A 15,875-nucleotide genomic window follows, 5' to 3' on the forward strand; every position below is an offset into this window, starting at 1 on the left:
AATAAACCGAAAAAACCTGAACGATTTATCCTACTTTGTGTTATGAAATATTCATTAAAGCGATTAAATCAGCACTTGTACATCAACCTGATCTTAATTGTGACATAATTATCTTTAGCAGAAATTAACTACAATCAATTCAGTCATTTTAACTTTTTATCCGTTTTACATTTAAAATTAATTAATCTCGCCAAATCATCGAAACGCTTTTGATATAACGATAATGAAATCACTACATATAAAACAAAGACTGTTTTACTGCGGCAATTTGCCTGATCGTTCAATTCTAAGAGAATACTAAAAATATCCTCATATTTCGGCGTTATTAGATAGTAACATGCTTTGATTTTTTTTTGTATGGAAATTGGTCTTGGTATCAATCTCAACACACGCATAGTTAGTTATTGTTGATAATATGTAGTGAAAATGTGGGTGACGAAGAAACAACATCCCACGTGATACTGCACTGCCCAGCAGTGTATGAATACAGGGCAAAACACTCCCAGAGATCACCGATAACATCAAGGGGTTGCTGGGATTCTTTGGAGAGTTGGGTTGGCTGGAGTGAATCCAGATCCTGCTCACACGCAAAATACGCGCCAGCCGTGGAGTTGCGGAAATCGAGCCCTTACAACTAACTAACTATGTAGTGAAAATCACATTAACCGTGGGTTTCTTAGACTTCATTTTCTGTGGAAAATATATTGTCATCCCTGTCATTATCTTTGATCAAACAGAGGTAACAGTATGTTTGAAACGGAGATTTAGGTCTCAGAAACCCACGGTAAGTGTGTATATTAATGATTTTTTGTAACTCTATGACATTTTTATATTTTTTCCGTTACTATATTAAATCTTAAATGTAAATATATATTTTTAAACAATCTACAATGTGAAAAATAGATTGGTTTCGTATTTACTGTTAGGCGGGTCATCAAATAAATTATTCATGTTCATTCTAAAAGCTTGAAATTTCGGATGGCCACACTCGTATCCAAATACGGAATGTCTTCAATATCGAGTGGTCTTAGCTTTTTACCTACAAAAGCGGAATAAAATAATAACCATTTAATGGTTATTATTTTATTCTTGTTTAGTTCACCTTTTTTACTTTCCTTTATACGCAAAAACATGTATAATATTAAGCAGCCTAATACATAGACACATAAAATAAAAATCTATATATATAAAAGAAAGCTGTGTTAGTTACACTATTTATAACTCAAGAACGGCTGAATCGATTTGACTGAAAATTGGTGGGCAGGTAGCTTAGAACCAGGAAACGGACATAGGATAATTTTTACCCCGTTTTCTATTTTTTTTTCCGCGCGTACGGAGTCGCGGGTAAAAGCTAGTATAAAATAAAAATTCTTACATAATTTCTTTGCATGGTTAACAAAATAATGAAAATATTTTACTATATGAAAATTTTAACATGAAATTGTCTCTTCTAGTCCAATATCTTAAACAGTAATTTAATGAAATAATAATAAGTTTTAATATCATGAAATTCACTTGTTTTAAAAAAGAACATTGATACTATGCGTTGGCGTAATTAGCCTGAGGCTCAAACGTAGGTGTCTACTTCAAACGTACGTCAAACTTCACTTGTCCACTTCATAATGAGAGCGACTTTAGTTTTAAATTCCTAGAAAATCGGAACCATCGACCATTGACAAATAAAACAAGCCAAACATTATTTTTTATTGGATACAAAAACTATTTACACATATTAACATTATTAACATAAAATAATACTACTTTAATATCCAGGATTCTAGTATTTTTTCACTAATCCTTTTACTATAAATCAAAAGTGAAAACATTCTAAGTTGCCAGTACGACCTCTTTGGTAGAATGCAAACTCTTTTCTACCAAAGAGGTCGAATTCGTCAAACTTCACTAAACTCATCACATACATTTATGATTTAGACGTGCTAAAGCTTGTATTATGATATGATGAGTATTGATTACTTTTAAATGATAGATAGACAATATGACTAAAAGATACGTTAATCACAGTTGGTTATTCTGACAGCGTCTTCTTATAAAAATAATAAAAGAGCGATATTTGCCTACGCAATACCGTTAAACGACTGACAGAATCAATATCATTAATGTAACAATAAAAGCATTATTATACGATGATTGAATTCTCACGAGTTTAATTTTGATCGAAATAAAAAACAAAAATAAAACCGACATTTTATGAATAAGTCTAATATTTGCCTAATGACTTTTGACCAAAATGAGTCTTTGACCTAAATATCCGACTCAAAAAAATTAAAAAGTAGAGCTAGACCTGCTGGAGCTACAAGCGATGGACTGGCAGGAGAAGGCACGGGACAGACGACTCTGGCGATCTCTTGTGTCGGAGGCCAAGACCCACTATGGGTCGCTGCGCCAGCGGATTAAGTAAGTAAAAAAATTACATATTGCACTTGTTTCTCACCATAGCATCTGACCGGACATCGATGCGTAGATGTGGCAATTCACTAGTTAATGAACAATTAATGATTTTATTTATTGAAATTATAAAGTAGAGACGACTAAATCAAGAAATATGATAGACCACTGCGTACCAAAAAGTTATTAATCAAATGAACGAGGTACATGTTGATTGGAAGAGAAGGCGATTTTTTTAATGTGTAGGTCAATAGTCATAATGATCGAAACCAATTGAAATGTCTATGGTCCTGATGACCACTTCACTAATCACGTCCCTATCACTAAACTATCGCTTAAGGACACGTTCACAATTGTAATAATTATATAACTTTAAAAATATATAATACATTCTTTTTTTAAACTTTCTGTTTTTTTTTTTAAATTACAATTTTGAAATTGAACTTTCTCCGCATATTAAATGGTTTCCTGTGTTGATTTAAAATAATCTTATTCCTTTATTGGTATTTATACAAATTGCTCGTAACTAATCGAACGAAAATTAAACGTGTAATTAATAAACATTATTTTGAATTACAAAATAATTAATTATAATTAATTACCTTATAAGTAATAGAATTTATTTATCAGATGAATGTCTTTTTGGTATAGTCAAAGAAATCAGTGCATTAAGTTCTTGAATTAATATGACATATAGTCGAAGAAATTAAAAAATTTTTAGAGTAAAGTTTCCATTAAATGGTCTAATTTTTAAATCTTTGTTTAAATAACAATTTAAAAATACTAATCAATTTCAAAACTAAGGCGTTAATCAAAATGGCATATTGTTAAATAAAAAATTACGAAATATTTTAACATTTGCCGGGCGCTTTAGGCATGCTCGCACCAAGTCAAAAGCAAACAAATAAATTAGAATTTACTTTTCCATTGTGCCATGTGGCCGTTGCCTTACTGTAAGGCTACGAGGCAGAGCGCAGCGAGGCGTAAGCCCCATAAAGTCGAGAGAGAGCCGCGCCGCTCCGTATACATTAATAAATTAATAATCATTATAAATGGAATTCCGCTAGCCGAGCGCGCTTTTTTACGCCATTCGGGAGTGAGAGTTTCGGATTAAGATTTAAAAATACGGTAAAATTTGAAAATGAATGGAATTCTTTACGTTTTAATGTTCATAAAATTTTTAGAGGGACATTATATTACCTTGTTATAAAGTAACACGTATCTTAAGCAATTAAATTTTGTATAACTTCCTTCAATTAATAAACCTTTATGATAAAATATTGTCGTCTCAGTTTTTTCAAATAGGATGAGAAGGATGGATATATGTTCGTGCAGATATTTCAGTAGTGGAAAAAGATTTTAATACATTTATACCTACTGAGTATTTACATCTGCTTGCGGTTAACCACAGTTACCACATATTAAACTTCAATGTGTACACGTAATCAAATCAATGTAGAAGACTTATATAATGAAGAGGTAGCCTTAAAAGGAGATAAAATTACGATCTGTCAACTCTAAATACTGATTTTAAATGTATAAGTTTTCATGATCATATACGGATAGAAATGCACAATATATACTTTAAGAACCTTAATCATCAGACCTTCTTTGGGTCTATATAACAGATGGATTAACCACTGTTTCATGAATAAATTAACTATAGTATCCAGTCGTGAAAGTTAACGAGAGGAAGAGTTTCAGAAAGAAACGTTACAATTATATGTAGATCTTTTGTAAACAATGCAGTTAACAGATTTAGATTATTTACTGAATTTCAATTTATCAAGCAATCTTAAAACTTAATATTGCTAATAATTGAAGACCATTAAAATATTTTCTTTCTAAATATTTCAATATTTTTATAACGCAGTTTACAATTAGTTTAGATGATTTTCAACTTCGCCAAGTCATGCCATAAACAGTAAATGCAAACAACTTTTTTTAACACCGAAATGCTAAATTCTAATTAACTATACCTACATGTTCAATTAAAGTAAAAAGAAAATTATCAATGATACTAGCTTTTACCCGCGACTTCGTCCGCGCGGAATAAAAAAATGCACACAAGATAAAAAAGTTCCTATGTCCGTCTCCTAGTTCTAAGCTAGCTCTCCATCAATTTTCAGCTAAATCAGTTCGACTGATCTTGAGTTATAAATAGTGTAACTAACACGACTTTCTTTTATATATATAGATTTATATTAAAGACATTCAAGATTTAAGCCGTTTTATTCAAATATTTCAACAAATCTTCAACATAATATTAAGTGAACTATATCTAACTGTTTATACAAAGCCACAGTAACTTTAAAACCTTGTTAACTTAAACAGTACAATAGTTGAACGTGAGTATAGAGACAGTTTACTGTAAGCATCAATTAATTTATAATATAGTTCTCATATAGGTAGATACTTAAATTGTCATCTAAATTTAATTCAAATGTTAAATTACGATATGTTATTAAATCAGGAAAATTTATATGAAACTTATTTCGTTATAATGAGCGATTATTTCTTTGCATTTTAATTTAACTACAACTATCTCGTAAACAATAAATAAGACGGGTTTAATTCACTCAGATATCAGTCATATGACTAATCGTGGGTTTCTGAGATTATAATCTCCGATTAAAACATATTGTTATATCTGTTTTGTCAAAGATAATTACTGGGACGACGATATGTTTTATTCATAGATTTTTGTCTCAGAACCCCACGGTAGATGATTAAAGAAAAATCCACAAGTTTTAGCACTTGATTGACATAAATACTATAATAACATTATAAAGGCCCTCAACTTACGTGCAAAAAGGATACCGCTACTAACATATTTAATTCTGGAAACAAATCGTGTCAAACGTTTTTGTTCACAACCATCAGGTATTTAAGGTTTAAATTGCACTGTTCAAGTTCTATTACGAAATCACTTGTATTGTAAAACTATAAAGAATTACGAAGTAGACGTGAGTTCATTAGTTTCCATTATCTTGTTGATTGATTGCCTTCAATAAGGGACTTTTGGGATAAATTACTTTAAGCAAACTGTAAAACGTATAAAGCTTATCTCAAATAGCTTTATTTGTCAAAATGATCAACTACGATTGATCGAAGAATGTACTTAATGATGGATATCGCATCTAAAGATCCGTATGTCGAAAGAATCGAACGTTGAAAATAATCTTTTATCCTACGAAAACATTTTTACTTTAATCACTGCAAATTTTCCATAATAAAAGCAGTGGATATTCAAAGTCCAAAAATATCGTTTAAAATATATTTTATATTTTTTTTTTTATAAGGGAAGGAAGTAAACGATCGGCGGGAACATCAAGGCGATTTTTGACACATCACTTTTGGGGGAAAAGGAACCTACAATGGAAACTAAATATTTGAAACAGATTGCGGTAAATTTTGATATCGTGTTTAACATAAGCTCGCTAATTTCGGCGTTGGGTAGATATGTATCTAATCATTGCTTAGTAATTACATCTGACATTATCCGAGCTCTAATTCTGTAACACTGCGGTATGTTACACTTTACGTCCGTGAAGTCTGCGTGAAAGATGCGCGTAACGAGACACTGAGCTAATTAGTTTTTATTTACGGTTAACCCACTTTTATAATGTTTTTAATTACAGCGTACATCAAAACGTTAGTCTACTTCTTGACAATCGTACATCAGAATAGTAAGATTATTTTACATTTTACTGTCTAATCAAAGTCATGTAGCAACAAAAAATACAAAATTAATTATTTGTAAGTTACCTTATTATTAAGCATAATAAAAAAGCATGAAATGAAATACTGGAAGAACATATACTAAGATGTTTGTCCGTTCGTTTTAAAAGCAATGTCATCTTTTTCGAAATTAAGTAAATCAATATAGTGTGCATATAATATAAAAAATAAATGTAGTTTCAAACTCGTAAACAGCATTTAACAGCAATCGATATCGATAGTTAGGGTTACCATACTGTTATTTACACCGTTAATCATCCATGCTTTGTAAGAGGCAATTTGCCGGAACCATCAGTACTAATCAGGTCATTGGAGCTAGCACACCACCATTCCCTCTCCGTCTATCCGTTAAACGCACGACGTCATAAATACTGCGAATTCTTTTCATTGTGTACTAATGAATATTCTTAAAGATTTCGTTTTGTATTTAAAAGATCTTTGAAATTTAATGTGACTTTTAACATTAGTCGCGTCTTATGTAAATATTAGATCTTATCGTATATATTAATAAAGATACATAGATAATGCCGGGTTTTCACTGTAATATTTTTTAGGTTGATCTACTTCAACATATGTAGATAATGTGGTGGTGTAAAAAGAACATTTCTTTACTTCTCTATTCCAAATAATATCGCCATGTTCATAAATCCTATCTATAAAATTGCTAGTTCAAATAATAAATATTTAAGTTGTCAACTGAAATTCATCAACTTCCTTGAAAGATTCCATTGCATTAAAAATTTGTTGTATTATAATATTTCTTCTGCGATTGTAAAAATCAATCCGCGAACAAATAATCCGACACACTTGCATACTTAAGTCCCAGACACCGTTGATTGTATTAATTCTTTTTTTTACATTCTAACATTGGCGACTTTCATTCAATACATTTTATGTTGCATATATGTAAAAATAGACATTTCTTGCAATTAGTAAAGTTTTAGCGATGTTCCGTTTTAAGAATTATTAGCATACATTTAAATAATAAAGAAGCTTCAAACTAACGGTAACGGTTTTAGACATAAAATTAAGAAAGCGTAGTTCAAATATAAAAATTAAAATCCATATTTAATTAAAAAACATTTTGTTACCGAAGCACTTTCTTGGGCTAAACATCGTAGGGTTTATGTTGCATAGCTTTTTTATGTGTAACTAAGAACTGAAACTTCCGGTTACTTAAGAAAAGTTACCAAATCAAAGTTGAATCGATTCGAACCTACGTTGTTATCGCTCAATGAATGTACTCTAAACTGGTTGTTTGAACTAATTATAGTAACTACATATGTAGGCTTCTATAAAACTTACATGTGTGTATGGTTAACATATTTTAATGTATTACTCGTAGCACATGAAAAATAATTTTATGTCTGCGTCAAACAAATTAATAATATAAAACATAAGTCCGTTATAATGATAACGTGGAAAGATGGTTATTGATTTAATTTGTATTGATTTATTGTGCAGGCTCAGTAAGTTTAATTTAACTGGAAACCAGAAATTAAATATTAGGTCGTTCGGAAAGTCATTTCGTTTTTTCTCGACTTAGGATTCGTGTATTTTCGACGAAAATGCACAGGGTCCTGGAAGGTCGGTTGGAGCTGATAAAGGCATTATTAAACATAGAAATAAACATAGAAAACAGAAATTAAAACGAAACTACTTTTCGAACGACCTAATATTATATTAAGTCACACACAGATTTTTTGGCCAATATACTACTGGGGATTACAAATGAAACAATTAAACAACTTTGCTTCTTTCTCATTTGTGTAAAAACTTTCACACTGTCATTTTATCTGATGAAGTAATCTTCGAGAATATGTTAATAAAAGGCAATAACTGGCAAGTCATGATTAATACACAAATTCAGCCTCGATCATAACACTTAAAAAGCTCGGAGAAACCTATGCTAGCGACACTTTCAGCGTGCGCGTTGATGTCTTATGTACTAACAGATCATGTATCACAAATTCATAGTTTTTTTACGATTGTAACTTTGTAACACTATAACATTGTTAAGAGAAGCTTGCTTGATAATTGATACATTCGCATTCCAAATTTCGAGCTATGAATATTGAATTTCGACACACTTATAACGTTTGGATGAGAAAAGTGGTTCGCTGACATACATAATTAAAATTATAAATGAACGTTTTACCGTTGTGCATTATAATATATAATATAGTGATATAAAAGTCGTATAAATCTTTCGTATCACACCTTAAACCAAAACATAACCCAAATAAAGATATTTTTAATTTAAACAGTTACTTACCTAGCCGGGAATCTATAGAATAGTTCGACTACCCCACAAGTCCACAGAACACATTTAATTGTAGGCTGTATATGTTAAGAACAACAAAATAGGGTTGCGCCACGCACGTGTCGATAGTGAGGGTGTGTGAGCGCGACGTGCAATCAGAGCGACGGCCGCGAGAGACTGGCGCGCCGCCGCGTCTGCCTGGCACCTGCCGCCTCCCCCCGCGCATAGTGTTGTCACTTTAAAATATCGATATCGAAAACTTTAGACATTTCACATCATCTTCTTGCCCTTTTCCGTACGGAGGGTCGACAAAGTATTTTCCATATTAGCCATCATATCTGAATTTTCCATTTTTAACGCATCCACACAATACATATATACTTTCTTCGATCTTCCGCTACCAGTTAATACCTCCACGTTGCAAAGATAAAAACAAATTGTACATTATTTTTTAAAAATGTTTCACTGTTTTGTAAATTTATTATTCAATATTTTAATTTTAGATATAACCCACGTGTAATAATATAATACGTATAATAAATCTAATATTTAGCATCGTAAGTAATTTTGTAGATGTATATAGCCAATTTTGCCGTACAAACAACAAATTTAAAGTTTCGAAAGCGTTTTATTTTTTAAACGGGGATTTTTGTCAATTTCGTCGTTTCGTTAGAGAACTTGACATAAGATGACCATTATAAGCAACTTCTTGGCAAGCTAATATATATCTCATAAGCTTAGGTAACTCCGTATTCATGGATAAGTTTTTACGATTTGATTGGTATAGGAAATTAAAAAAAGATAAAATACTAGCTTCTTACATTCTAATTATCCGTTGGTAATAAAACTTATCACTTATCGATGATAAAATTTGATACATCGACTTCACTTGGAACGTACGAATATAGTACTTACATCCACTGATCAAATTAATTACGGGTTTTCGATGCTACAACTTTCGATGATAAAAATATATTATATCTCTGTCTTACACACGGATAGAACGCTTTGATATATATCTAGCTTTCTACTACACAAATTACAATTTTTGCGGCAACGCGTGTCAAATCTGAAACGGGATATTTTCACCTGCGAGTTGTGAATGAACCGATCTGTTGCCGGCTTCCTCTTGATATAGCAAACAATACAACCTGACAATTGTGTATAATATTGCTTTACTATTAGTTACCTAATTGCATACAAAATAGAGTCTTAATTCATACAATGGAACGAGCTTAGCTGATAAGAAATAGTGTTGCTAAACAAGCTCTATTGTCGATAATAAAGTAGGCGGTAAGATATTTACAATTTCATGTTGCTAATGGAAGCACATTTGAATGCGTATGTTTAAGTAGTCATGAGGAACTTTACTAAACTTGATGACCTGCAGATCACATTTCACATGTGTGAAGAAGATCAGTGAACTGACTCACAGATCAGCTCAAATTGTACCATCACAGGGTCATGAGTTGCATTTCAAGCTGCAAAGTTGCGAACTGCGAAGCTCTAGCAGGTTGTGGATCGCCGACTCACATAGTTATAGAAGATCCCAGTGAGTTGTTGATTGCAGATTTATTTGTTGAGCCTTAGCTCAACGGTTCAAGTTTATATAACTTGAACTTTTAAACCGGTTTGTTGTTATTTACACACTTCTGTGTTTAAGATATTGATTTAAAAAAATATTTAAACATTGTTTGAAAAAAGCGAGTTTTGATCGACATAACTTATTTAAGGAGCACTGGCCAAGACATATTGGTTATTAAAGGATCAAGTCTGATAACTTCCGATTCAGTTACCACAACAAACGTTAATCATACTATAAATAAAAACTTTGTATGTAACTCCAGAATGGTTGAATGGACATCAATGAATTTTGTAACCGATTTTGTCATAAATCTCAGTAAATTTCCAGTTAATTTATCAAATGAATAGCAAATAAATAACAAAATCAAAACAATGTCATAAAGTCATATTTATTTACAGAAGTCAGAAATATACTTATTGTAAAAAATCATGAGTTTTCAGTTTCTTTGTACCTGAAATAAAAACAATAAATTAACATTTTGACACCAATTGTTTTTGTTATTTTTATTAATATAACAATTTCTTACAGCTGTTAGATAAGGGATGATAATTTTAATATAACTAAGCAAAACTTTTAATAGCCTCTGAGTACATATTCTATGTACTATGTACACAAATTAAAAAATTTACAACATAATTTTTCAACTGCTGGGAGTCTCATACATACATATTGTATTATTTACAACATTTGCAGCACTCTGGTTTGTCCAATAAAATGAAAAGTAACATTTCTATTACTTACTTGCAAACCACACATGTATAAAACACAGTTTGCCCTTCGTCAGCTGAGCGTAGTTGTAACGTAGCATATGACATTCTGTCGTTACCACATTTAGGACATTTCCTCTCAACTACAGGCCCTTCCGGATCATCTCTGTTCAACATATTGTCATGAGTCACAACTGATACTGTGTTAAAGTTAACTGTGTATTTGAACTTCAAATTGCTGAAATCTAAAAGAAAAATTTTTGGTAAATTAACCTTACATATTAGAAATATGAGGTTTACAAAAATAAAGATGTTATCATAAATTTAATAATTATAAATAAATATAAATTATAAAATGACACAATAAACTTTTTTTTTTGTTACCAACCCAAAAGAATCGCCCGTTTTATTTTTTGGAACAAATTATCGTTCGTACACAAACATAGAACTTACTTTCAGCATCATAAATCCCTTTACAAGCGTAACATTTTACGGAACCAAACTCTTGAAGTAGAGGCAATATAGATCCACATCTGGCACAAAATGCTGTACTAGTTGAAAATGGTCCAGATTCTGCCATTTTAAAAATTCTGGAATACCGGTACTTTAAGTTTTACTTTAAGGTGAAGTATATGCATAAATAAATAACTAAAGTATTTGTCTTACAATATAATTTAATCTCATAACCTAAATGTTTACAAAACCATTCCCAGTTTATATGTTCGCATTCAACCAAATAAAAAACGTATCAGGAATTTAAGACAACACTCAGAATTGACATTGATAAAACTGGCTGTCACTATCACCTGTCATCAGTCACAGATACTATAGATTTTTCTATATTTACATAGAGTAACAAGATTAAGAATATAGCTCCGTGTGTGATGCCAGGCATTAATATTTGTAACAATATTTAATGATTAATATTATTTTTATAAAATGTAAATATTAAGATAGGTGTTATTAAATTATTAAAATGTTTTCTTTCTCTTTCTCAATATGATTATATACTCTTTGTTTTGGCTGGACCAGAGACAGAGACTGCGATAAATAGAAAAATAACAACAATTCCATTTATTTACTTTTCTTTTCTCCAACACAAAAGCAAGTTATTGTTTCCTCTCAGTTGAGGAAATTACAGTTAAAACATTTTTGTGAAATATATCAGGTATGTAATAACATGAATGAACCTCTTGCAGCGGCTAACCTACAGTTTAAATTCTTAAAGCAATGAAGGCATATTTAAACTCAACAATATTGATCATTCATAAAGTCTGAAGCTATTTTATAAGTCAACTAATTGTCTTAAATGCAACACTAAATCTTCATTATTTGTCAGGGCTTTTTTTTCTACCATGACGACAAAGCTTAATATTCCACACTCATTTTATTTTAGATTCTCAGTCAAATGGATCAAGTTATGGACTTACCGCAAACTGACTTTACCAGCAGTGAATCAGTTATACCAACAAGTCAGCAAATGGAGACAGACAGCGAAACAATACCAAGTGTTGTGCCGACAACAGCCCCTGGTGGCCCACAGTCAGGAAAACATGAAGAATTCTCTGTTGAAAAAGTCCTTGATAGAAGAATCAAAAATGGAAAAGTAGAATATCTACTAAAATGGAAAGGTTATTCAGAGTAAGTACATGAAAATCATACTCTATGTAACCAACTTTATAGTATTTTTTTTTTTAATAACAATATACTGACTTATCATTAAACTCCAGAGAATATGAATGGGTGATAAGAATTGGTCATACATAACATGGATCAACATACTCTACTCTCCTCAGTCATGCTAAAATAATGTGGGTGCTACCTAATCTCTAAAATAAATTTAGAAAGTGAACATGTGCATCACCTTAATTTTTATAACTTAAATTTGTACTCTAGGGTTTATATTGTGTTACAAAATAACAAACTTATGTTAACTATATATAATCAGATGTGAATAAGCGAAAGTCTAAGGGACTGCAATATATTTCTCACTTTTCTCAGGTTTCTCTTGGAGTTTCTTGCTTATGGGGTTTTTCCGCTGGGACTGAACAATGACTTGCGTAATCAGGTCCAATCATATATTAATTATTAACTTTGATAAACTTTTTCAGTGAAGATAATACCTGGGAGCCAGAAGACAATCTGGATTGTCCAGAACTTATTTCAGCATATGAAGAGGCCAGGCTGAAAAAAGAAGCAATACCAAATGTGACAGAGTCTGTGGAAGAAACTCCTACAAGAAAACGTTCCCGCAGAGCTGATAAGAAAAAGAAGATTGAAGTGAGATTCTTGGCTTATTTTTATTTTGCAATACTTTTATGTATTTACATATTATATGTATGTGTATATCTTATATATATAAAAGAAAGTCGTGTTAGTTACACTATTTATAACTCAAGAACGGCTGAATCGATTTGACTGAAAATTGGTGGGCAGGTAGCTTAGAACCAGGAAACGGACATAGGATAACTTTTACCCCGTTTTCTATTTTTTATTCCGCGCGGACGGAGTCGCGGGTAAAAGCTAGTATATATATATATATATATAAGCTTTAATAAAGGGATTTTTTTTAAATGGATATGTTTGGTTTTTAGGAAGTTGAAAAACCAAGAGGTCTTAATAGAGGTTTGGCACCAGAAAAGATAGTGGCCGGTCAACTTTTCCATGGAACACTTTATTTCTTAGTAAAATGGTAAGTTTGTATGGAATACAACTTTATGTTGGATAACATTTTTACTTGGGGAAACTATAAGTAAATTACCATTTAATCATTGTGTTGGGATATAAATTTCTAAAATTTACCTGTTTTTAATTTTCTACTAATGATGTTTGTAACTGGGTTTCAACTGCCACTTGTAGTACATATTTTCATCCCTTTCTTTCTCTCTGACAAGACAGAGACAACAATATGTTGTCAAACTCATAAATGACAAAGAAAATTATAATAATTTTTATTACATTTTTAATTATGTATTTTTGTAAAATACACAGTTAAAAAATGTGATTTTTTTTTTTACTTATTCAATTAAACTATTTGCCGGCCACTGATTGATATTTGAACATAATTCATAATCAACTAGTTTTATTATTTATTAAATTTTTTCACTTGTTCTCTGCAATAACTCTGTGTTAAATTTTTTTTGCGTAATTTTCATAAAAAAGGGTACAAACAATGATTTAAATATATAGATAGGTTGTTGATTGGAATTAACAGCTTTTCCTTCGTTCTGAACGAAACACGCCCGTTGTTTATTCCAAAAACTGCTATGAATACTAAAATAATTATAATCAATTAGACACAAAGTACAACAACTTATAACCTGTCCAAGTATAAAGATCAGTGGGTCCAAAATTTCCGTTTCACTTAACTAATAAGGAATTAATACACATATTACAGGGAAGGTTGTATGGAGTTAGATGTGGTCCCGGGCCATGCTTTAGGCGAAGCTTTCCCTGACTTTGTGATACAATATTACAGTTCTTGTGTACCATTCAGTGTACGACACCCGGTGCCTAAAGTTCCCAGGACAGCGCCAGAGGTAATGTTATTTTATTTATTTATCTCATTCCAAATTAGTAATTTTTTTATTACATTTTGGTACATAATCTGTAATGTACTGATAAAAAAAAATTCAAATCTTTGAATAATGCAAAAATAAAACAAATAATAATTAAATCAAATGGAATACACACAAATACGCAAGCACAAAACCACACATACAAACACACATTCATACACACATAAATACGCAAGCTCAGACAGAAACACACACATACGCAAGCCCAAACAAACACACACATACGCAAACACAAACACACATATATACACAGGTGCGCGCTCGCGCACACATACAAACAAGCTGTATAAATAAGTGCCTAATTAAGACTTAGATTAAGAGAAGGCACTACCTCTTGTAACAACGGTTCCCCCCCCCACCTACCTCAGAAATTGTATATTTATTTATTGGATAAATAAAAATTTTATATTATTTTATTCCAGCGTCCACCACCAGTAAGTGTGTCAAATGACACACCAATGGATACACAGGAGAGCGCTAGTCAAAGTTCCATTGATACACCTTCAGGTAAAATAGTGTAACAACTAAATTATTGTTTTTTTATAACAAATCTGTATTAAGAGAGACCATTTAATTATTTAATGCACAATGATTAGTATAAGTAATACATTTTAGGACTGTTTATTAATGTTTTTCGTGTGTATTTTAGTTTGTTTGTATGTATGTAAATTTTGTTGTGACGGCCTGGAGCTTAAATGACTGAACCTATGTTAACGAGTGAGGTGTCATTTGCTTTATCTGATTCCCCGGGGTGTCACATTGTTACAAAACACATCTAGTTGAAGTGAGATATGAAATTATAAAAAAATAGTGAAAAGAACGAGTTCAAATATCTCTCGCCCTTTTTATTGAAAGTTTTTCTAAGATGTTTTTGAGTAAATCCTAAAATAACATTACAGTTTATTTAATTTAAATTACAGTTTTTAAATTCTTTGTTTTAAAACGCAGATAATAGATGGCGCTATTTCCTTTATTAAAGCATCAGTCAGTCAGTTTTTAAATGTTTTTTATATAAAAAATCTTTTGAGTGTAGCAGTAAATAAAGATGTTCCTAGAACATCTTTATTTACTGTTCAGTTAAATTTGTATATAATCTACTGTAAAAAAAGTTATCATACAGTTATATCTTACTAGCTGTCACCCGCGACATCGTCCGCGCGACAATGAAAAAAAAATCTTAATTAATGGCTTATAATTTCTTCTAATCTGTGTTCTATATCTATACAAAACTTAATCCAGATCCAAGCTGACGTTTCGGAGATAACTTTTATCAAACATCCATCCATCCATTAAAACTTTCGTATGTTATTTATTTAGTTCTTTATAATTCTTCATTATTTATGTTTATTTCTGTATATTATTGTTTCAGACACACCATCTACAACTGAAAATCCACCTGCAGAACCTACAGCTGAATTGGAAGCGCCATCTATCGAAGTTCCTGTCAATTGACCTTCAGTTTTATACTTTGACTATATCAAATAAACATTTTAATGTAAATTTATTCATAATAAAAAACATTTAGAGACTATTTTTATAAGATAAATAATTTTTATGAATTAAGTAAACAAGTACTTTTTTATTTTCAGTAACTT

General features: G+C 31.1%; 3 protein-coding genes across 3 annotated transcripts in view; 1 reads left to right on the forward strand and 2 right to left on the reverse strand.

The window, feature by feature from the left end:
• LOC106709957 overlaps positions 1-8,595 on the reverse strand; it is a 49,047-nt gene extending 40,452 nt beyond the window's left edge. Inside the window, exon 1 of the mRNA XM_014501889.2 lies at positions 8,423-8,595. The gene's annotated coding sequence lies outside the window, so the exon portion shown is untranslated. The remainder of the gene's footprint in view (positions 1-8,422) is intronic.
• Positions 8,596-10,373: 1,778 nt separating this feature from the next.
• On the reverse strand, positions 10,374-11,331 carry LOC106709951 (DNA-directed RNA polymerase I subunit RPA12). The gene is made up of 3 exons (XM_014501883.2): positions 11,156-11,331; positions 10,737-10,947; positions 10,374-10,446 (listed from the first exon to the last, which is right to left on the reverse strand). Exons 1-3 carry the CDS (start codon positions 11,280-11,282, stop codon positions 10,422-10,424), a joined length of 363 nt encoding a protein of 120 aa, XP_014357369.2. The 5' UTR covers positions 11,283-11,331; the 3' UTR covers positions 10,374-10,421.
• A 675-nt stretch (positions 11,332-12,006) lies between these two features.
• LOC106709949 (chromobox protein homolog 1) lies at positions 12,007-15,778 on the forward strand. The gene is made up of 6 exons (XM_045679370.1): positions 12,007-12,343; positions 12,814-12,982; positions 13,297-13,394; positions 14,100-14,241; positions 14,703-14,787; positions 15,650-15,778. Exons 1-6 carry the CDS (start codon positions 12,111-12,113, stop codon positions 15,730-15,732), a joined length of 810 nt encoding a protein of 269 aa, XP_045535326.1. The 5' UTR covers positions 12,007-12,110; the 3' UTR covers positions 15,733-15,778.
• The last annotated feature ends 97 nt before the right edge of the window (positions 15,779-15,875 follow it).

This window comes from Papilio machaon, chromosome 9 (assembly GCF_912999745.1).
Source record: "Papilio machaon chromosome 9, ilPapMach1.1, whole genome shotgun sequence".
Taxonomy (NCBI): domain Eukaryota; kingdom Metazoa; phylum Arthropoda; class Insecta; order Lepidoptera; family Papilionidae; genus Papilio; species Papilio machaon.

Excerpts from the sequence above, each read along its gene's own strand:
- LOC106709951 (XM_014501883.2), bottom strand. The coding sequence starts at position 11,282 with ATGGCAGAATCTGGACCATTTTCAACTAGTACAGCATTTTGTGCCAGA. Across the intron at positions 10,948-11,155 it reads AGGGATTTATGATGCTGAAA|ATTTCAGCAATTTGAAGTTC; the intron begins GTAAGTTCTATG and ends TTTTTCTTTTAG. Across the intron at positions 10,447-10,736 it reads TATACATGTGTGGTTTGCAA|GTACAAAGAAACTGAAAACT; the intron begins GTAAGTAATAGA and ends TTTTTATTTCAG.
- LOC106709949 (XM_045679370.1), top strand. The coding sequence starts at position 12,111 with ATGGATCAAGTTATGGACTTACCGCAAACTGACTTTACCAGCAGTGAA. Across the intron at positions 12,344-12,813 it reads AAATGGAAAGGTTATTCAGA|TGAAGATAATACCTGGGAGC; the intron begins GTAAGTACATGA and ends AAACTTTTTCAG. Across the intron at positions 14,788-15,649 it reads TTCCATTGATACACCTTCAG|ACACACCATCTACAACTGAA; the intron begins GTAAAATAGTGT and ends TTATTGTTTCAG.